At 25.0% G+C, this 24,628-nt stretch overlaps 2 protein-coding genes across 3 annotated transcripts; both read right to left on the reverse strand.

Annotated features, from left to right (window-relative positions):
• Positions 1 to 581: 581 nt before the first annotated feature.
• Positions 582 to 14,223, reverse strand: LOC127282589 (ecotropic viral integration site 5 ortholog). Of its 2 annotated transcripts, XM_051306925.1 has the most exons (10): positions 13,971 to 14,223; positions 12,756 to 13,017; positions 12,317 to 12,568; positions 9,624 to 9,888; positions 9,178 to 9,540; positions 6,506 to 7,183; positions 5,843 to 6,325; positions 5,482 to 5,580; positions 3,387 to 3,436; positions 1,223 to 1,371 (listed from the first exon to the last, which is right to left on the reverse strand). In XM_051306925.1, the coding sequence occupies exons 2-10, from the start codon at positions 12,920 to 12,922 to the stop codon at positions 1,365 to 1,367; spliced, it is 2,364 nt and encodes a 787-aa protein (XP_051162882.1). In that variant the 5' UTR covers positions 12,923 to 13,017; positions 13,971 to 14,223; the 3' UTR covers positions 1,223 to 1,364. The 2 variants fall into 2 exon arrangements, with proteins under 2 accessions (XP_051162881.1, XP_051162882.1); XM_051306924.1 differs by lacking the exon at positions 3,387 to 3,436 and having other exon boundaries at positions 582 to 1,371.
• Positions 14,224 to 18,724: 4,501 nt separating this feature from the next.
• On the reverse strand, positions 18,725 to 20,322 carry LOC127282600 (cytochrome P450 6B4-like). Its single transcript, XM_051306952.1, has one exon. It carries the CDS (start codon positions 20,314 to 20,316, stop codon positions 18,793 to 18,795), a length of 1,524 nt encoding a protein of 507 aa, XP_051162909.1. The 5' UTR covers positions 20,317 to 20,322; the 3' UTR covers positions 18,725 to 18,792.
• Positions 20,323 to 24,628: the final 4,306 nt, after the last annotated feature.

Below are 24,628 nucleotides of genomic sequence, written 5' to 3' on the forward strand. Positions count from 1 at the left end.
TAAAAATTATAATATATATTAAAACTTTAAAAACATAAAGAATAATTTTAAGAGCATCTTTTCTATTTGTTTAAAACAATATAGTTAAAAAATGCTCTTTTAAAAACTATTAAATTAATAGTTATTTTTAACTATTTAAAAAATAGTCATTTTTTTTCTAAACTATTAAAATAATAATAATAATTGAATACTCTCTTTAAAATTATAAAAATTATATAAAAAAAAAATTTTCTTTTAAAAATCAATTAATTTAGTGATATTAAAATTTTTTTTAAATTTGATATTTTTTTTTTTGTTTGTTTAGATAAAATCTCAACTTTATTAGTAATTTTCTGCCATTTGTAAGTACATTATTAATACCGATTAAAATTCATCAACGAGGAAAAAGAAATTTCGTAAATTAGTAAATACCAAAAAGTTGAGATTTTATCAGAAAACATATCAAATTCCACATGATCTAAATATTTTTTTTTTTTTTTTTTTTCTTTCACGTCTAATAAAAATCGATTACAACTGTACTACTCTCTAACATATCAATTGAAACGAAATTTCCCGTGTTGGAAATGTTGTTTTTAAGTAACTTTATTTTTTTAATTACTAACTCGTTGTGTAACTAGAAAAATTATTCTAATTTATTATTTTTTTTATTTAAATATTTTATTATTAAGGGAAAAAAATATGATAAATCGTATAATAGAAATAATTAAAAATTAGTAACAAATTTTATCAAAAATTCAGAATTAAAAATATTTGTAAAAAAAATATGATTTTAGTAAAAAATCAATTTTTTCCCTTAATTAAAGTTAATTTTTAAAATTATTTTTTCAGTTACTTATTGCTAAATTATGGTTTAAGTTATTTATTAATTAATTAAATGTAAAAAAAAGTTAAAGTAATTTTTTTTTTCTTTGTAAAAATACTATCCAACACTGGGAAATTCCTTTCTTCTATTTATGCATTTTACTTTGAAGCATCATAATTTTATCGTTTTCTGTGTAAAAGTATTTAACTCTACAGTGTTCATGTACTACATAGAAAACACTGATACCAATTTTTTTTTCCTTTTTCAACTGATAAAAAGTTCCGACAAGTAATGCTGATAGATAACACTACTAAAAATGTTATTAGATATATAATTAAACATTATATATACTTATATTATTAATAGTTATCCAATTCAAGGCAGTAAAAAAAGATGTACAAATCCTAGACCTCGGGAGGACTTCTTGATACAATATTGACGTGGTCCTGAAGGCAGATTCTGAGATCTCGTTCATCTAATAATTCACTTTCCTTCTCAATATTGTAATTTCGTGTTGATTCTACATTTTTTCCTGTCCATCGCTGTTTCCAAGTTTCAAGTCTCACGACCTAAAAAAAAAAAAAATTTTTTTTTTTTTATTATAATATTATTAATAGTACTGTGAAATTAATACGAAGAATCAAATTTTTTTGATAGTTGCTTCTCATATCTTCATTGATGATTATTATCTTTTCAATTCGTTCAAAGTCCAAGACGTGATTCTAAATTGAATACTTAAATTTATAATAATATTAGCAAATTTCAATGAACATTTCGAAAATAGAAATCAATTGTCAGCGGAAATTTTTTTTTTTTTTTACCACACGTAAAAAATACTTACTTTTTGAAAAAATAAAATTTCCAATAAATTTAAATTATCTTAATCAATTTTTATTGATTTATATATATTAAAATTATTTAATTAAAAAATTTTAAATTATTTTATTTATTTATTTAATTGTCATTATTTTAAAGAAAATAAAAATTATTTCTCTAATGATTTAATTAAAATTTTTATTAAATTACTCCTCTTTTGTGAAAATTTTTCATTATTTAGATTTTTTTTTTTTTTTTATGATAAATATTAAATATTAATATTGATAATAACTTATTAAATAAATAAAAAAAATGAATAAAAATTTGATTATTATACATATCAAATTAGAACAAAGAAAAAACAAACAAACAAATAAATAACAAATTAAAAAAAATTCGACAAACAATCTGAACAAAATTAATCCTACTCCAATTGTTTTCGAATTTTTTAAAAGAAAAAAATAATTTACAATTTATAACTGTTTCAATTTAAGTGTAAATAATTTTATTTTTAACATTTTTATCTACCAAAAGTTGCATTTTAGTAAAAATTATACAATAGATATTATACAACTTAAAATTTATAACAATCGTTTCTCATAAAAAGAAATTTTCAATTATTATCCATTTTTAATTATTAAAAGTATATTAAAAATAAAATTGCTTTACACTTTAACTGAAAAATTTTAGTAAATTAAAAATTATTTTTTTATTCAAAAATAAACCAAAAAAAAATAAATGCAATGAAAATATAAAATCAAATTAATATTTAATTAATTAAGAACTAAGAATTTAATAATAAATATTAGAATACAATGTAAAAATTAAAATTAAATTAAATATTGAAAAAAATATCTATTTTTAAAGTTATATAAAGACATTTAAAGTACCTGAAAAATTTTTTTTCAATAAATCAATTAAAATATTTAAATAAGTAAATTAAATAAATTTTTTTTTCTATCTATTCTGATGTTCTTTTGCCTTTGACACGTAAGTGATTAATATTCTTCACAAAAATTTATTAACAATTTAAAGTTATAAATTCGTTAATAAAAGAAAAAGCAAAAATTGACTCATTAAAGATATCATGCAACAATTTTTGCCTAACTCGAATACAACATCGAAGCTTTATACAAAACTACATGATGCAATATCTACTTCTACTTATTAAATGTACAAAGTTCAAACATTTATGTACAAAAAAAAACAAACAAAGAAAAACAATTTTTAAATAAAATAATTAAACAAAAAATTAAGGGTTATATATATATATATATTCTATTTATATTTCGACCAAAAGTCATTGCGACCTATTTTTAAAAAAAATTAATAATTTAATTAACTAAAATAATAAAATAAAAAAAATTTCTGAAATAAAAGAAAATGTTAAAAATACGAAAGCAGAAAAACAGTTTTCAAAAATTAAAGCTAAACTGTATAAAAAATTTATAATATTGGAATTTCAGCTAGACTACCAATAAGAAAAAAATTGTTTTTAACTTTAACTAAAAATAACAAGGGGGGGTTCAAATCACTCCAAATAATTTTTGTTGCAATTCAGGCATAACTTAACTCTTGTAACTTTAATCACAATTCACAAAATAAACTACTGAGCATAAAAATAAATAAAAATAATATGTACCTCATCTTTGATGAGAAGTTACCAAAAAAAATTAAAAAAAAAAAAAAACAAAAAAAAAATTGAAGAATCGAGTTCAAGTTTTACACATGCCTATAAGAAATGCTAAACATTTAGATTGAAACTTACTCGAGCCAGCGCCACGGCTCAGTCTCCGGACTCGTGATGGGTGTAGGAAACTAAAGTCATAAATATTACAATAGTCGTGTGTTAGTTTTTTTTTTTCTTTAGAAGAATAATTCATAACTTTTTTTTTTTAATTATGTGTGTAAGTAAATTATACACGTTAATTTACTTTTCAAACTTTAAAATTGTTACTTAAATTATTTTACTTTATAGATAATAAATTTAATTATTATAAATTAATTTATAATTTAATAATGACTAAATTTACTTTATAATTTCTAAATTTAATTTATAATTGTAATTTTACTTTAAAAAAATTGCAACTTCGTTTTAACTATATATATATAAATTTAATCAGGATTGCCACAAAATTTTCAATATAATTTTCTCTGACATTTCCTTGATTTCCAGACAATATTTTGTGTTTTTTCCCTAACATTTTCAAATCTTGTATAAAAAAAACAATTTAAATTCTTTAAAAAAAAGTCGATTACATATTTTTAAAAGTTTTAATTAAATTCTTTTTAAAAAATCAATTATTTTCAAAGCATTCAATCAAATTTTACAAAATTTCCATTACTAACAATAACAATCCTACAAATTCAATATATATTCGAAAATCCAATTATTTTCAAAAATATTGATTTAAATTTTTAGTTTAAAATTTTTTTCAAAATAGAAAAAGTCAAAAAATAATAATAACAAAAATTAATTTAAAATTAATTTAATTAATAATTAATTAATTATCTTTGCAAATTTTGTTATTTAAAAAAAAAAAAATCCAATAAAATTCTTCAATAACTTAATTATTTATAGAATTACCAAATTAAAATCATTGCTTTTAAAAATTTGCTTTTAAAATTTATTTATTTGTAAAAAAGTGAAATTATCAATTTTTTCAAAATTTCAATTATTAAAAACTTTGTTTTCGGCTCTTCGAGATATCAATTATTTCCAAATATTGAAATTAAATTTTTACAAATTTGTACCTTTAAATTTTTTCATACTTTTCAATATTTTTCAAAATTTCAATGAAAAATCTTTTAAAAGTTAATAAATTAAAAAAAATTTAACAAAAATTCTTCGAAATTTTAATTAAAAATTCTCTAAAATTCAATTATTGTTAAAAATTTGTAAAAAAAAAAAAAAAAAAATATTTACCAATTCAAATTTACAAAAGATTCTAATTTGAAATCTTTTGAAATTCAATTAATTCTAAAAATATTACTAAGAACTATTTGGAAATTTAAGTAGTTTATAAATTTTTATCTAAAATTCTTCGTCAAATCAATAATTTTTAATAATTTTAATAGTTATTCAAAAATGTATATAATAATATATAAAAAAAATTTAATTACAAATTTTCTAAAATTTAATTATTGTCTGGAATTTGCCTAAAAAAATATTTAGGAGCATGAATTTACAAAAAATTTCAATTTAAAATCACCTAAATTACAATTACATAATTAAAAAAATATAACCTGCTAAACTTGAAAAATTCAATTATTTTAATATATATTTTAAAAAATTTTGTATAATTATTTGTTGTGTTTAATAATTGTAAAAAAATGTATCGTTTTTTGTTGGAAATCAGAAATTTAGTAACAAAATTTATATTTTGACAATGATCTGAAATTTTTATAGTATTTTAAACTAAAAATATTACTTTATATAAAATTTGAATAATTCAAGATTTCGTTTTAAAATTCAAAGTGATTTAAATATTTTCAAGGTAAAGAAAATAAATTCAAGGAGAATTCAATGTTTTTAAGGGTCGCGGGACACTTTGATTTGTAAAAAAACATTTTTCCAGTATTTTTTTTAAAGTCCCTGACTTCCCTGACATGTGGCAACCATGATTAATTTTTTTTTTTTAAATTTGTAAATAGAAATTGTTTTTGTAATTGAGATTTTAGAATTTCAAATTCAATATTATTCTATCACTTTCAGAGTGTTTGAGGGTCAGTTTCGTGGGAGTAAAAAAACGTAAACGTGTCAAAGGCTAACTGAAAATAATTGGAATAACAATTAATCAGGGCCAATACACAAATATATGAAAAGATGATTTTTTTTTTAGATTTCGTTAATAAATTCCTACCTCAGCTTTAAGATCCGCAATTTTGTCTTGTAATTCACGTACCCGCTCACAATCCTCCAAACTACTTCTCAATTCACCCTCTGTATACATTTCCTCATTCTGTGAACAAAACATAAAAGTATTAAATAATAATTATTATAAAAAATACAAAAATTCATTAATTAAAATAAAATTGTTAAAAAAAATTCAATAGATATAAAATTACTTATTTTCTATTAAAAAAAAAAAAAAATAATAAAGGAAACATTTTTCAGAATTATAAATTAAAATATAAAATAAATTTCTATAAAATTAAAATTATAGATAATAGAAATTTTAATATTAAATTGAAATTTTGTTGTAAAAAAAAAGTAAAAGTAACCTTTAATTCCAAAATTGATATTTTCTGATTTAATTCAGCTACTTGTTGTGCATGTTCGGCGTCACGAATTTTCGACATCAATGTCTCGTCTTTCATTTTTGATTCTAAATCAGTGTATTTGTGCTGTTGTTCACGTAATTTTGCAATTAAATCACGTTCCTTTGCTGTCAACGCTTCCAAATCATCTTTAAGTACTTTACTACCTTCATCTTGTCGTCGAAGTTGATTCGTCGCAACTTGAACTTGTGTCTCAAGTTCCATTACTTTTAAACGAAGTTCCTTAACTTCAGTCAATGCCTCCATTTCACGTATTCGCGTTGTCATTAAATCTTCCTCGAGTTTTTGAATTTCATGTCCACGATTTTCCCAAAAAAGTAATTTTTTCGGTGTTGAATCAGCAGCTTGTGCCGTATGTGATGAACGATGTTCCTGTAAATGCTTTTGCCACGCTGCACTCAATTCAGTAACTCTCAGTCGAAGATCCTTGAAAATAAAAAAAGAAAATAAATAAATGTCAAAAATTAATACATATTCGGTTAAATGGAAAATTAATCAAAAAGCAAATCCATTTCGATTTAATAAAAAAAAAGAAATTCTAAAATATTAATATTATAAAAATAAAATTAGTTTGATAAATTAAAATTTTGATTAAATATTCAATACCTTCAATGATAAATTAGCCTCTGCCTCTCGAAGTTTCACTGCAATAAGTTCCTCCTGTAAATGTGCAACAGAATTATCAGGTGTTGTTTCGCGTAATGTTTTTTTATCTTGTTCCAATTCTTGTATTCTTGCACGTAAATCACGTATTATTGCATCGTTCTCAGCCTCATGTAATCTTACTCTCACCAATTCCTCTTGCAGGCATTGTACCATTTCTTCTTTTTGACATAAAGCCTCTTGTTTATTGTGAATTTCATCAAGTGACGATTGTTTTGATGTGAGATTTTCCTCCAATATCATTGACAATGAACGTAATTCCTCATGTGCTTGCTCCAATTGATGACTAGTCTCAAGATGTGTATGACGAAGTGCTGCCAATTCACGTTGTACAACAAATGCAGTTTCTTCTTCTTCGGCACGTGAAACTTGTCCTCTAACTAAACGATCGGCAAGCTCAGTTGATTCAGCTTCCAATAATTCTGTTCTTTGACGCAATAAACGATTTTCAGCTCTCAATCGACGTAATTCAACCATTTCTTCTTGTTCCTTCATTTTTAATATTGTATAATCCTTCTCTAATTTTTTCATTCGCTTTGGATTTATTTTCATTTCATATGCAAGATTCATTAAACCATTTGGATCGGCTTCAGCACGACCAGGTAAATCTTTTTGGAAAAACTGAAATTTAAAAGAAAACAATTATTTATTTACAGACTAACAAAATTAATTTTTTTAAATTAGTGAATGTCAGATTTAGAAAGATGATCATTTTTGTAGAGAATTTTTTTTTTAGTAAAATACAAAGCTTATTTTTTACAAAAATAGATAATCTACAACTTCAATGAAAAAAAATCACTGTTTTTTAAATATTATTATTTGTATAATAAAAAGTGCAATTTTCTTTGAATAAAATGCATTCTTTTAAAAACAAATAATTATATTTTCGAAATGGTGCATTTTTTTCAAAATTTTTTTCGATGAAGTTGTAGATAATTTATTTATGTAGAAAATAAGGCATCGTAAATAAAAATTGCATCACTTTTAAAAATTTGTGTAATAGTGACATGAAAAAGAATTTGATTACATAAAAATGAAGGTAAATAAAAAAATTTTTTAGAAATACCTCAAGTAATTTATTTGAATTTAAAATTTTTGAATAATTTTTTCAATTTTAATGGTAAAAAAAATTTTTTTGGCAATAATTAAGTTGTACAGATTTTTAAATTAAATTTTTTTTTTTTTTAAATAATTGAATTGCAAAAAATTTTAAAATACAAATAAATTTTCTGCAAATTTAAACTGCAGAAGTTTTTTTTTTAAATTTCTGAAAACAATTTAATTTTAGAGTTTTTTTAAAACTTTTTTAAATAATTGCATTTTTACAGAAAATTATTAAAAATATTTGAATTTTGGAAGAGTTGCAGTTAAAATTTTAAGAAATAATTGAATTTCAAAAGATTTTGTTAAATTTCAGATAATAATTAAATTTTACAGAATTGAAAATAATTCATCAAATAATTTTAGATAAACTTTTTTTTAAACATAATTGAATTTTCAAAGATTTGCAATTCAAATTTTTGAAAATAATTTGAACGTCAAGTGATTTTTGATTGAAATTTTCAGTGATTTCTGTTGTTGAAGAAGTTATTAGAATTTACGGACAAAAATTGAAATTTAAAAGTTTTTATGTAATTGAAAAATGTTTTCAGATAATTAAATTTTCGAAGAATATTCTAAAAATCATTAAAAAATAATTGAATTTTGGAAGAGTTATAGTTGCAATTATTACAATTCAGAAAGTTTTAGATAGAAAATTTTAGAAATAATTCAATATTAGAAGGTTTAAATCCAAATTTTTGAAAATAATTGAATTTTGAATGATTTTGAATTGAAATTTTAGGTAACTTTATTTGCTAATTTTTTTTTTTAATTTTTAAACAATTATTGAATTTTATAAAACTTTTAATTGAAAAATAGTTCAAAATAATTGAATTTGTGAAGAATTTCATTAAAATTTTTGAAAATACAATTAATTTAGAAAAGAATTTTAGTTAAAAATTTCTTAAATAACTGAAATAAAGAAGATTTGAAAAAGATCTGCATTGTATACTAAAAAAAGACGCATTTTGTTTAAAAATTTTATAAAAAAAAGTCGAAAAATTCACAATTCAAAAATTATTTTTTGTACACAATATTTAAACAAACTTTCAATGAAAATCAACAGAATGTCACTGAAAAAATTTAAATCTTTAACATTCTCAATTTTTTGCAGATAAATCAATAATTAATTGCTGCATATTTCATTTAAATTATTGCACAAACACAAATAAAGAATGCGAGAACAAAAAAAATAAAAGAGAGTAAAATTGTTTAAGAAATTTCTAGAATATTCCGTATAAAATGCAAAGTTAACAATTTTAAATCAATTATTTTAATATGTGGAAAAAATATGTTAAATAGTAACAATTAAAAAAAAATTAAATAATTTTCAGGTTGACAATTAAAATTTGTTATCTATATAAAATTTAATATTATTTTTTAAATAAATTAAAATTTTTTTTTTTACATTATTTCCAATAAAAGGTTGTCGTTTCAAATTTATTAAATTAACTTTGAGATGAATATTGAATTATTGAATTAGAAAGAAAAGAATATTTTAATGAAATTTTTACCTTTAACATGCCCTCCATATCGAGACTCAATAAATCTTCTTTGCCCAAATGTAACATGGCAAGTGCAACTTTAAATATTATCTCCATTCCTTCCGATAGAAAAACATCAAAAATACGACAAGCAAGAGGAAGACTTAATGTTGTTGTAAAAAGTGTTAAAAACCACGAAGACGCATACATTGAGGTGTGAAAACCTTGCGCAGTAAAATGAGCATGCAATTCAGTGTGTGTATCGGCAACCAAATGTTCCAATTGATACATACAAACACCCAATTCAGCCATACTTGGCTTAAACATATCACGAAGACGATATTCTTGCATAAGAGCAACAAGCACTGCAAATGCTTCTTCTTCAGGCATTTGCTAAAAAAAAAAGAGAAAAACAAAATAAAAACAAATTTATTTCTTTTTTTATTTAATAATATAAAAATATAAATATAACAAACCTGCATCAAAAGTAATCCTACAATAAAACCTGAGCCTTGACAATATCCTACTTCACGATCATGAAGGCTGTATGCCTTCATGACATTAAATAAACTCTCCTGGCCTAACCCATCTTTTTCTTTAAAAAAATCATGTTCCGGATATGTTCTTGCAATATCTCTTCGTATAATTCTCTCGCATGCCGATGTACATTTTATGTACTCGGCAAATTGTTTTTTAACAGGAGAATCATGTGCTCCGCACAATAATTGCCAAACAATTCCTCTGTACATCAAAATACATAAGAAAATTATTATTAAATTGATTGCATTTAATTTAGTCGGTCATTTCATTATAATTTCGCTTAAAATTGTTGCTGCTTATTTTTGAAAAAAAAAAAAATAATTATTTTTTATATCCGTACAATTTATTTTTTGACAATTATTTAATAAAATTTTATATATCAATCCACAATTTTTAATATTTTTCATTTACAATTTTTTTAAAACACTTTTTTTCATCATTCTGAATCCTTGGAGTTTGAAAAAAATTTATTTTTTTCAAAAAATAACAATTCTAACAAAATTTTAAATAAATTTTAATAACAGATAAATTAGATTAGTAAAAAAATATTTGCAAAACCAACCTCCAAAATCCCCAAAACCTTGCTGGAATTTCCAAAAGAAAATTACAAGCCAAAAAAAAATTTGAAATATTTTAATCTTTTTTCCCGCATAACTCATTTTTAAAATTCAAATTCAAAAGTTATATACAGGGTTGCCACAAAAATTTTCATTATAATTTTCCCTGACATTTCCCTGACTTTCAGACAATATTGTGAGAAATGAAAATTCGATCAAATAAAAATGATGTTTAACAAACATTGTATAAAGAACAATTCAAATTCTTAAAAAAAAATTCAATTACATACTTACAAAAGTATAACGAAATTCTTTTTAAAAATTCAATTATTTTCAAAGTTTTTAATAAAATTTTACGAAATTTCAATTATTTATAATGCTTTTAATTCGTTATATTTAAAAAAGACAATTGTTTTTAAAAATACAATTTAAATATTATTTTTAAAAAACTTTCATAACTTTGAATAAATTCTTCGATAATTAAATTTTTTTAAAAAAATTTAATTTAAAATATTTAAAAAATAGAAAAAGTAAAAACTTTTAATTGCAACTCTTTCAATATTGATTTATTTTTATTAAATCCGTATAATTATATTATTTTTCAAAAAAGTTAATTAAAACTCTGCAAATTTTATCATTTTCAAAAAATTCAATAAATTTTTTCTATACCGTAATTATTTAAGTAATTATCAATTAAAAATTATTGCTTTTAACAAAAATTAATTTTAAATTCCACAAAATTAATTTATTTGTAAAAAATAGTTATATTATTAATTTTTCAAAAATTTCATTATATTATTAAAAACTTTGATTGCAGCTCTTCGAGATATTAATTATTTCCAAATATCGAAATTAAATTTTTATCATAAATTTGTATCTATAAAGTTTTTCATACTTTTAAATAATTTCCATATTTTCAATTGAAATTCTTTTAAAATTTAATCATTAAAAAAAATTTAACTTTTAGCTTTAAAAAATTTAACAAAAATTCTCCGAAATTCCAATTATTTGCAAAATTTTTTTTATTAAAAATTCTCTGTCTTTAATTATTGTTAAAAATTTATTTAAAAAAATCTTCAATTCAAATTTACAAAAGATTCCAATTTCAAATGTTCTGAAATTCAATAAATTATAAAAATGTTAATAGTAACTATTCAAAAATTTAAATATTTATAAATTTTTGTTTAAAATTCTTCGCCAAATCAATAATTTTCTAATAATTTGAATAGTTTTTTAAATATTTAATTATTTTAAAAAATTTTCTAAAATTGAAAATCTATTGAAATTTTATTATTAACAAAAAATTCAAAGTCTGAAATTTGTATAAAAAAAATACAGGAATTTGAATTTACAGAAAATCTCAATTTAAAATCGCTTGAAATTCAATGAGTTCTTAAAAAAAAACCGTTAATTTTCAAAAATCCAATTATTTTGATAAATTTTCAAAAATTTTGACCGTATTTGTGTACAAATAATTGTAAAAAAAATATGTAGATTTGTTGTTGGAAATCAAAAATTTAGTACCGAACTTTCCTTTTTTTTTTATTTTTTTGAATTTGAATGTTTCCCCTTAATTTTGAATTTGAACCGTTTATCTTAATTTGAGATTTGTATAGTATGTATTTTAAACTATAAATATTATTTTATTTTGAATAATTCAAGATTTTGTTTTAAAATTCAAAGTGATTTAAATATTTTCAAGGTAAAAAAAAATATTCAAGAAGAATTCAATGTTTTTAAGGATCGTTGGACATTTTGATTTTTAACAAGCATAAAAAAAAATTTTCAATTTGCTTTTAACTTTTTTTCCGCGTAACTCAGACTTTAAAATTCAAATTCCAAGTTAAATATATACAAATTTATTGAATAATTGTCAAAATTAAGTTGTACTGATATCAAAAATCATCATTATTATTATTATTATTATTATTATGAATTATAAAATTTTTCTAAAAATAGACAGCAAAGATTTTAGGTGAACTATAATGAAATGATCGTGGTATTTAAATATTCGCTTGAATATGATCTAAATTTAATTAATTTAGATTTACGATTAACAAAAAGCATATTACCTAAAATGATGTGGCACACCCTGCCTCACTAAATCTTTAATAAAATCTTTTCTTTTTTTCCATTGATTATCCCAATCGGCCGCTATATTGCCCCAAAGATTCCAAATATTTTCATCTCCATCGCCAGGACAACGACTTTGTGTTCCACCCTCGCTACATCCTGTCGTTAGAGATGTTTGTGATGTATCAGAACCTTTTCTACTATGATTACTTTGCAATGAATTCAGCGATTTGGCATCTGATTCAATCAGCCTAAAATTCCAATAAATTATTTAATTCATTTTTCCATACAGAAAATGATAATAAAGATTTTAATTCAAATTAAAAAAAAATAATAATAATAATGTAGATAAAATTTCATTAATAATTTAAAGAAAACTTGTGTATTTTTAATTATATTTATTTAAAAAAAAAAAAAAAAGAAAACAATTTTACTCACCTATTGGCCTCTTCCAGCTTCGCTAATAGAGCCAGCTCGTTAGTAGCTATGGTTACAAGAAATATAAAAAATTCTAAAAGTAGATTATTTGCTTTTGTCGAATATATGAATACTGAAGGTAAATTGCAATAAAATGCCTGTTTTATTGCAAAGTCAAAATAAATCATAACCTATTCTTCATCCGAGTTAATTAAACTTTTTTTTATTTTTTGCTATAAATTAATTTACTTATTCCTGTGCATCCCAGTCGTGTAATAAAAAGCTGAAATTAAATAATATGGAATTATTTAAACAAATTAAACCAAAATTAAATAGGTTTATAACTTTAAACAATTATAATTCATTAAATTTCAATATTAAAAGAAAATATTTTTTTTTTGTAATTAAAATAAAAAAAAAGTGCAAATTTTTATTTATCAGATAAATACTTTGAAATATAAAAATTACAGAAATACGGTAAAATAAACAATTTTTGTTTAGCACTACCCTTCTCAGCCTATGAAATAAAGTTCGAGTTGAACAGTATTCCTGGAGTGTGCTTTTAAATTTAAAAATAAAAGCCCAAGGAACATAAACTGTCTTAAGTACTTTTCAAGTAGTCCTAATTTTAGTCTAGTCTGGCATATAATTTATAATGAGTTCAACTGTTCAGGAAAAATTAAAAATATAATTTAAAAAATTATTAATAATATTTCAATAACAAAATATATTTAAATAACATAAAATATTTTAAACAAAAAATTTTTTTCCAATCCAACAGTTAAATGTTAAAAATTAAAATATATATAGTATATATTTTAAACCCATATATATGTATATATATATATATTCTTATATTGAAAAGTAGTTCAAGAACTTTCCTAAATTAAGTTAAAGAATTGTTATAATTTTCAAACAATTATATTATTAGAGCAAGAGAGAAATTTAATAAAATGACTGAAAATTTACAAAAGCAAAAGGAAATAAATTAACTATTTATCAGGTATATGGTAAATAATTGAACATATGTACAATGACTAAACCTACATAAGAATATAATCAACAATAATTAACAGTTTCTATAATATTAAAAAAAAATGTTGAACAAAATTGATGATTTAAAATGCCGACACGAAATGTTAATTTTAAAAAGAAAACAATTTTCATGTCAATGTGCTGTGTTGACAAAAAAAAAAAAATGTAATACAATTGTTGACAATATGCATTGTTACTTACCTTTTGCAAAAAAGAATTTTCACTAAAATTTAACTTAAACTAATCAATTATCATTTAATATAAATTGTAGTTTTAAAAAATCTCTCTAAATAGAAAGAATAATTTTTCTAAAACAATTTTCCTAGAACGACAAAATGTCTCATTATTAATCTGTCAAACTGACAGTTCACCTTTATAATTATACGAGTCAATAAAATTCATTTCCTGAATAAGGAATGTATAGACTTGTTCGGGGGGCCAAGAACAGGATTGTATCAATGTGAACGTCACTTAAGATTTAAAGAACTGTCAGGGTTCAGAAGGTTTGTTACGTACTTTACTGTGAATTAACAAAATACAGATAAACCACATATGTTACGTATGCAATCCTAATTACATCTGGTAAATTACATAATTAGGTAGTTCAAGTTGGGTGGGGGGGGGGAATCCAAAATGGCGATTAAGTGGTGCACAAACAAACATTAGAAATGTGTACAGGATAAAGTCGAATTTTTTTAATATCTCGCTTAAGGTTATGTGGGAACCTCCCACGTGACCTAGTATGGGAAAATGTGTTTTGGTAGTATACGTTTCAGTCTAAAATGAGAAAAGATTTTTGTCTAAAATTTTGAGGGATGATAGATTAGGGTACAAAGAATCTCGCTGTTCTCCGAAAAATACATAATTTTGAGTAAAATTATTAAAAAATGTGACCTGGACAGTTAAAAGGGACCTTTTGTCCGAAAAAATTAATTTTTTATTGATTGGTGATTCTGATAGAAAAAAGTTTTCTCTATCAGAATCACCAATCAATAAAAAATCGATTTTTTCGGACAAAAGGTCCCTTTTAACTGTCCAGGTCACAAATGATGTTTAAAAAGTGGCATTTTTAAACGAAAATGAAAACAAAGATGGCAGCGCATACACAAACGTTGCTTGATGGAGCGGTTACATCTCGGCTGCAGGAGCAGTTGCCCATGGCAACCGTGTAAGAGTAAGAGAGATAGAAGATTTTCCATTTCTCTTACTCTAACGTGGTTGCCATTGGCAACTGCTCCTGCAGGCGAGGTGTGACCGCTCCATGAGAGTGTCAGGGTACGGTCACACGACTTTTGGAAAAACCATTCTTGTCTTTCTCTCTCCTATTACAGACGCATAAGATTGTCTCACTCTGCATTTTCCGTCTTTGGGAAATGTAAGAAAATGCAGAGTGAGACAATCTTATGCCTCTGTCTTAGGAGAGAGAAAGACATGAATGGTTTTTCCAAAAGTCGTGTGACCGTACCTTCAGTGCTCCAGTAAACAGCGCCAATTCGAGCGAGTGGCCGCTGAATGAACTATGATATAATACATTATTTTACTATTTATTGCTTTATTTTTATTATATTTTTGCGTTAAGTTATGGTAAATGAGTAGAACAGCGAGATTCCTTGTACCAAACAAAATCATTTCTCCAAAATTTTAACCCAACATCATTTTTTATTTCAGAATAAGTTTCAAACCACAAAAAAACGTCCTTTGCCCACATACCCTTAAATGAAATTTTAGAACCTAAAGGTGCTTATATACCTCAAATTTCGATCAGATGAACATTATTTCTGGACCGTGAAAATGCGTGAAAAGTCATTTTCACGGCGGGTATTTTTGAATTGTTTTATACAAAAAATGTTTTCTTAAGAAATATAATATTAAATAATTGTTTTAATATGTAAGAACACTTTAAAATAGTGATAGAGAGATGGTTTGATTAAAAAATTTAGCAAATTTTGCTTTAAAACGTTTTCTGCTACAAGAAAGTGTAAAATGACGATGTTTGTGAAATGGTTTGTACAGTGTACATGTGTACATGTTTCTTTCAGTTATTCGAAACAATTAGTTGAATTTAAATTTATTTGATAAACATTTCAACTTACCGATTTATTTTCAGCACTCATTATTTATTACAAGTTAAAAAGAACCGACATAACATAAACAAAACTCTGAGAGACACTCACAAGGAAGAAGCACTGTACAAACCATTTCACAAACATCGTCATTTTACAGCCTTTACGAATCTGAAGCTTAAAAACTCAAAATGGCGGACATATTTCTAAATTCGGCGGATGTGCTTGAAGGCCTGAACAGAATAGAAACGTAATCGAAATCGTACTCGTAAACGCAACCGGAACAATGAGTTAGAAAAGGCCCTATTGAAAATCCCCACATGGGAAACCACATGGGATCCTATGTCAAAAACTATGTAAAACCCCATTCCCCACATGGGAAACCACATGGGATCCCATACAAAAACTCATGGGAAATTGGGACAGGAATTGGCATAGGAAAATATCAAAACGAGGTTCCTCCATGTCATTTCCTATGTCAAATCTTATGTCAAATATCATGTTAAATACCATGTTAAATACTAATTGAGATCCTTTATCACTTTTTTGAAAAATTTTCCCATGTCAAACCCCATGTCATTTCCCAAGTAAAAACCTTTATCATTTTTTTGAAAAATTTTCCCATGTCATTTCCCATGTGAAATCTTTTATCATTTTTTTGAAAAATTTTCCCATGTCAAATCCTCTTTCGCCTTATCGAAAATACCCACATAGGAAAGCATATGGGAATCCACATGGGACACCATATGGGAATCCACATGGGAAATGGAATACGATTTCATGTGCATTCTTCCAAATGATAAAACAAATAGATTTAAGCATCGTCATTATAGTTTCATTGTTTCACCACCAGATGGTGAAAATATTTTCTCTCACAGTTGAGATCAGTCTGGAATACTATAAAAGCTGAGAGTCTAAGGCAGAAGTAAAGTAAACTTTTTTTTATTTTCAGATGAGTTGAAGTATTATTATTTGATATTTAATCAAATAATTAATTTTTTTTTGTAAACTGCCGCCTGCATAAAGCAGCCAACTAAAAAATTCCCGAATAAAATCCTATATCGTTTCCTATATGTAAATCCATGTGAAATCTTAGGTTGAAATTTCAGAATCTATATGAAATCTTATATGATTTCCTATGCTTAAATCTATTTGTTTTATCATTTGGAAGAATGCACATGAAATCGTATTCCATTTCCCATGTGGATTCCCATATGCTTTCCTATGTGGGTATTTTCGATAAGGCGAAAGAGGATTTGACATGGGAAAATTTTTCAAAAAAATGATAAATATTTCACATGGGAAATGACATGGGAAAATTTTTCAAAAAAATGATAAAGGTTTTTACTTGGGAAATGACATGGGGTTTGACATGGGAAAATTTTTCAAAAAAGTGATAAAGGATCTCAATTAGTATTTAACATGGTATTTAACATGATATTTGACATGGGATTTGACATAGGAAATGACATGGAGGAACCTCGTTTTGATATTTTCCTATGCCAATTCCTGTCCCAATTTCCCATGAGTTTTTATATGGGATCCCATGTGGTTTCCCATGTGGGGAATGGGGTTTTACATAGTTTTTGACATAGGATCCCATGTGGTTTCCCATGTGGTTTCCCATGTGGGGATTTTCAATAGGGGGATAGATATATTGTTTGTCCTTCTCTAACTCATTAATCCGGTTGCGTTTGCGGTTACGATTCCGGTTAAGCTATCCCAAGAAGCACGTAATATAACCTCAATATCAAGGTAATATTACATGTAAGATTCGTAATATAACGTTGTAATATTACAGTAATCTTACAGTGATCTTAAAATGTACGCCTCAAGGTAATATTACCGGTAATGTTACTGTAATATTACGCGCTAATATTAAGGTAATATTACAGTAATATTGCAGTAATATTACGCGCTAATATTAAGGTAATATTACAGTAATATTGCAGTAATATTGTACCGTAATATTAAGGTAATATTACAAGAGAATATTACAGTAATATTATGGGAACATTTCTTTACGAAAAAAATCTACCCATCCAGGGAATCGAACCCCGAACTCAAAGCACACGAGTCCAGAGTTTTACCAACAAGCCAAATTGACTTATAATATATTTACGTTTTTTATGATTTATGAATAACTCAAATCAGTCTGTAATATTACTGTTAATATTACCTTGAGGCGGACATTTTAAGATCACTGTAAGATTACTGTAATATTACAGCGTTATATAATGAATCTCACGTGTAATATTACCTTGATATTGAGGATATATTACGTGCTTCTTGGGATTCTGCTTTGTCATTAAAACACGTTACTCGGGGGATATTAGTTTTTCAAAATTCAAAAAAATAATTATGTTCTCTTCCGCATCACACAAGAAGTGGAACATTGGACGCGCTCTTTAACGTGCTTCCCCATTGCACAGTTTGTTCAATTACAAATTGAAATTAATTTTTTCATTCATTTTTTTTTTAAATGAAACATTTAAGAATACGGAAGTAATTGAAATTTTTTGAAAATCCTTGTCAGATTCCAAGACAGTTTTACACTGATATTCGCGCTAAAAATTCAGTGCATTTTAATGAATTTTTGTTTCTTCGCATACCGACAAATTTTATTATTAATTTTTTTTTTTGTCTAAAAGTGAATTGAATAAATAGTTGGAGCAATGATACTGAGCCGAACAACCATAAATTTTATACATTTACACTTGTTCTCTTAATTTCCGATGATATATTTTATATTTTAATTCAAAAGATTGTTAGGAATTGGAGGATTTTATTTATTCTGTTACAGTAATTAAATAATAATAATAATAATAATAATAATAACAGTAATATGTTGAAATAAAATCAATGATAATTTTTTACTATTGCAGAAATTATTCAACTTTTAATGTTTTAATTAATAAATTTCTATTTATTAGTCATTAGATTAAGCACTAGTTAGTTTACTAGTTATTTAAAGATCTGATGTTTACCCAAAATCCACCTTTAGGAGAATTAAAAAAAGACGATTCATCTTTTTCAATTGGAAAAATCATTTTTGGTGAAACCTCAACGGAAAAATCTTTTAAAATAGCAGCAACTGCCATTTTTATTAAAATCACACCCATTCTCATTCCAACACACACTCGTGGTCCTTCACCAAATGGAAGAAATGTAAATTTATGTCTAGTTTTATTATTTTCCTCATTAAATCTTTCGGGATTGAATTTTTCCGGTTCTTGCCAATATTTTGGATCCATTTGTAATCCATATGCAGAAAATACCACTTTTTGTCCTGGTTTAATAACACATGATAATTCATCTTTGCCAACGAGTTTTATTTTTTTTGTACAAATTTTAGAAAAGATTCCTGTTATATGATGCATTCTTTGTGATTCATTTAAAACTTTTTCTAAATATGTCATTTCTTTAAGTGCATCATATGTTAATTTGCCATTGTATTTTTTTAATAAACTGACAATTTCATTGCGTACTTTTTCTTGAATTGCAGGTTGATTTGCCATATCAATAATTAGAAAACTCATTGTTATTGCTGATGTTTCATAAACATCAGTGGCAAATGACAACATGTGTGCCGCTGTAACTGTTTCTTCATTTAGTTTCGTACCATGTGATTTTTCAAAATCAATGACAAATTGAGCAAAATCATTGTAAATTAAATTATCCTTTTTTCTATTTTGAATTATGGTTTTTGCAATTTGTCGAAAATATTGATTAACTTCTTTGGGTGTAACGGCGAGTCGAAATAATTTTGCCAATGATGGTAGATAGAATCTAACTGTTTGTTGGAATACAGTACTAAATGAAGGTGATTCAAAAACTTTATCAAGTCTTTCGTTATAGGTCATTTCATTATTTCGCGGTTTTAAATCTTCAAAATTATGAGTCTCGATACCAATTGCCGTTGACGAAACTTCACCTGTGAATTTTTTACAAAGTTTCTTGAGATTCGTTTCAAATTCTCCATTTTTACATTGATTGGACAAATATTTATTCATTTTGTCAGCAATTTTTGCAATTTGAAATGTTATTTGTTTAAGTTTCACGCTGGAAAAACTGTGTGTATGTGGTGCACGTGCTTCCTTCCATTTGTCACCTTCGACAAAAAAAGGATTTAAACTGAAGAGTTCATTTTTATCTTGATAATCGAGTTTAAATGGATTTTCACTAAATGAGGAGAAATTTGTTAGTAGAATATTTTTAACAAGTTCAGGTTCACGAACTAACAGCACTGGCGAGCATAATTCATAAAATCCGTACATACTGTATTCTTTTGCCTCATTGTAGAAATCTTCGCACAATGTTGCTAAATTTTTTTTTTCACTAAAAACCGGTAGCATGTGACCTAATCCTGGTACAATTTTATTGGCTGAAGGTATTTCATTTTTTTGAAAATAATTGTACTGCCATGATATATAGAAATAGAGGAGGAAAAGAACAAATGCCACTGTGGCAAAAATGAGTTCCATTTTTTATGTCGGTCTGCAAATAACTGATAAAAAGACAGGAAATTGTAAACTATAGTAGATAAGATAATTAATTCTGCTATTTTTATTTTTAAAATGATAAGCAGAACTTGTTTAAATTACATTTGTTTTAATGTATACGATAGGACGCATCAGCAAAAAAATGTGTATTATATTAATTTTGTAGCATTAATTTTGAATTTATTACAATTTATAATTTTTTATATGTAATATTGTAAAGAAAACTTTACATTCTCACTGAATTTTCATTTTGAATAATTCTTTTTGCTTCCTCGTGGAGGAAGCTATGTAGTCCTTTCGTTTATAAAATTTTTAAAAATGGTGAAAACAAATTTTCCTCTATATAGAAACATGTTATATGAGATCCTGATCAATTGTCCGGATGTATGTGTGTGTGTGTGTGTGTGTGGATAGTTTTTGTGAACACGATATCTTTAACAGGTTTTAATGGATTTGGGTAAAATTTGGTAGGCTTATTTAACACATTAATCTCTCAAAAATGACGAGAGGATTTTTAAAAATACCCCAAAAAAAAATTTTATCGACTTTTTTCCAAAAATTTTTTTTTAATTGAAAAAATTTTTAAATCGAAAAATTTAAGGGTGCGATTCCAAGTGAGATTTTGACTTTTTCGGAGTAGGTTAACCGATTGCAATGAAACTTTGGAATTTTGTTATATATAGTAAGACTAATCTTTAACGTAAATTTCAGCCTAAAATATTTGTTAGTTTACGAGATTTGCAATAATAACAAAAAATTTAAAACTGCTATATCTTCCGTTCTAATAAACGGATTGAGGTCTACTTTTTTTTAAAATGTCAAGGAAAATGAGAGGAATAAATCGCTTTCAGAACATTTTTTTATAATTTTACAACTAAAAAAATTATTAAATAATAATTGAATAACTTTCGCGCGACTAACTAAAATTCAATCACTTAAACGCTAAAATGATCTTACCTGTGTTTTCTTTAATGTTCCAAAGGATTTTTATTGTAAATGTAAGTTTAACTTAAGAAATTTTATTAATTTATTAGTATAAACAATTGAGATTTCTGCTAGTTGACGTGCAGACGACATTGCGCACGCAGCATTCTCACATAGCCAATTTAGTCCACGAATCACGTCAGTTGGCTATGTGAGAATGCTGCGTGCGCAATGTCGTCTGCACGTCAACTAGCAGAAATCTCAATTGTTTATACTAATAAATTAATAAAATTTCTTAAGTTAAACTTACATTTACAATAAAAATCCTTTGGAACATTAAAGAAAACACAGGTAAGATCATTTTAGCGTTTAAGTGATTGAATTTTAGTTAGTCGCGCGAAAGTTATTCAATTATTATTTAATAATTTTTTTAGTTGTAAAATTATAAAAAAATGTTCTGAAAGAGATTTATTCCTCTCATTTTCCTTGACATTTTAAAAAAAAGTAGACCTCAATCCGTTTATTAGAACGGAAGATATAGCAGTTTTAAATTTTTTGTTATTATTGCAAATCTCGTAAACTAACAAATATTTTAGGCTGAAATTTACGTTAAAGATTAGTCTTACTATATATAACAAAATTCCAAAGTTTCATTGCAATCGGTTAACCTACTCCGAAAAAGTCAAAATCTCACTTGGAATCGCACAAGGTAATATATAATATAATCGTCTTCTTTATGTCAAGATGAATCGAATGATATATATAAAGTATAGATTTGATTGAAATTTAAAGAATTAAGGAAGTTCTCTCGCAAACAGAAATGACGAAGAGTTAATTATCAAACTTGATAAACTGATAGATAATGGTTTAAAGAAGATGTAGTTAAATTTTTAGAGGTCTAGGTGGATTTTGACAAAAGATATAAATAATTTTCTCTTTTCACATTTAACACGGGTTCTTATGGGAAATTGAATTTTTTGGTCTGAAATCTCAAATTGTGAAAAATCTGACGAAAAGATATTACTGGAACTTTATATACATAAAGTTTAATAGCCAATGTTCACTTACTTTTAATAAAATTGATCAGACCTGGCTTAGGAGACTCACAATTACAGCGAAACCTCTCATAAGACAATTTTAGTGGGGGGTTCTCTTAAAGCGGGTTTTTCGCGAGAGGAGAAATTGATGCACAGTGACCGTTTGCGCATGGCGGTCTATTTCAAAATAATGTTGGAGTTTATTGGAAATTATGTTAGAAGAAATAAAGAGATGAATATAAAAAATAGTAGAAAAATTACAGAAAGTAATCATAAATTTCTTTCTTGCATTTTGTCCATACCCAAAATTAGCCTTATGTTTATGCTATTGTGCTTTGATAGGTTTTGACAATTCTTTCTATTTACATTGTCAGCCATATGTAGTGTTCTAAAGACAGTAAATTACGTCAAGAAGAGAAAGAAGATTACGGTAATTTACCGGTAAATTACCGGATCGTTTTTTCTCTGAGAATTTATGAGAATTTTTACTTGTACTTTTATCCTTGTCTGACACGTGCGTTGTCATGACAACGTGTATGACGAGGATAAAAGTACAGACATATGTTCCTGACTGTACAATTATTATTATAATGAAAAATATCTTTGTTACAATATATAATATATATATTAATATATTAATATTGATATGATATTACATTATTATATTGAATCAGGTACATTTATATGCCTGCACTTTTATCCTTGTCTAACACACATGTTGCCATGACGACGCACGTGTTAGACAATGATAAAAGTGCAGGCAAATATACCCAACTGTCATCTTGTCAGTAAGAACACAGAGAAAATTAGGGTGCAGTCCCATGGAGCAGATTAGCAGATTAGACGTTGACCAATAAAAAAAGAGTCTCTAACGGAAATGTAAAATTTGCCGCGAGAGACTAACTTTTGATTGGCTGAAATCTATTCTGCTAATCTGCTCCATGGGACTGCACCCTTACAGTCTATTATATTCATTGTTCAAATTATTCATTTAATAACATGTCGGTCGTTTATTTATAACTTACATACTATAAAAATACATATTTAAATTTAAAAAAGGCAATTATCAATCACTTAAATGAATATTCTCATATATTCTCATAAATTCTCTTTTTTTCGGTAATTTATACCGCAATTTTCTTTCTTACCTTCTCAGGTTTCAATTTTACCGAGAATTTTAAAACACTAGCCATATGCACCGCATGACGTAACTGCGCATGACGCAATATGTATCTAAAGTTTTAGAGAAGGGGAACACGATAGGGGAAATTTGTCTTATTAGAGGTTGTCTTATGAGAGGTTCGCCTGTAATTATTTTGTCTAAAAAAACACCGTATTTTGACAATCAGAAATTACTTAGCACAACGCTTGGCAACGTTGCGTCTTGTAGGTTAGGAATAGAAAAAGCGCGAAATTTGAAAGTAATATAAGTAGTATATACATGTAATAGTATATTCTTCAAAGATTCATAATAATGAATAATAATTTGAATTTGCTTATAAAAAATTAAGATTTTTAAAATAATAAATTATTATTATTATTCTTTAACGAAAATAAATCAAACAATAGCAGACGACACGAAACGGAACGGGGGAAATATAATCCAACGTTGCCAAGTGTTGAGCTAGTACTACGTGATACAAATGAAAACTTAAATGGGCATTGATTTGACTGACGTTGGAGGGAGAGAACTTCCTTAAAAGTTAAAAAATCAAAAATTCTCATTTTAGCTAAAAAATGATGTGTTTATTTAAATTCATGTTTATATATGAAATAATTTTATTCCCTGCATTGAAACGAATTGGTTGGTATATATAAAGTATAGATTTGATTTAAAATTTGAGAATTAATAAAAATTGAAAAATCGAAAATTCATATTTTAGCTAAAAAATTTTGTGTTTTTTTAAAATTCAAGTTGATGAATAAAATAATTGTATTCCTTGCATTAAAACGAATCGATTCGTATATATAAAGTTTATGTTACACTCAAAATTAATTAAAATTTTCTTTATTTTTCAAAAAATTTAATTAATTTAAAACATTTTTAACTCGAAATTTTTTAAATCAATCAATTGAATTGGACAAATTCATTGCTTCCTTCACGAGGAAGCGAATTTTTTGCTTCACACAATGAGGAAGCATAATGTTTATGAAATAAACATAAAGGACCCCCTCCTTGTTTAATTTTCTGTTTACATTAAAATTATTTTTTATCGATTGTAAAATTTAAATTCCGACATAAATGGAAAATTGTGTTTATAATGAAAATTCAATGAACTACACAATTTATTATTTGAAAGATTGTATTAATAGAAATTCTATTAAATAAGAAT

The sequence above is a fragment of the Leptopilina boulardi genome, unplaced genomic scaffold, assembly GCF_019393585.1.
Source record: "Leptopilina boulardi isolate dan_hultmark-lab unplaced genomic scaffold, ZJU_Lbou_2.1 LbouV2_300, whole genome shotgun sequence".
In the NCBI taxonomy this organism is placed as follows: Eukaryota; Metazoa; Arthropoda; class Insecta; order Hymenoptera; family Figitidae; genus Leptopilina; species Leptopilina boulardi.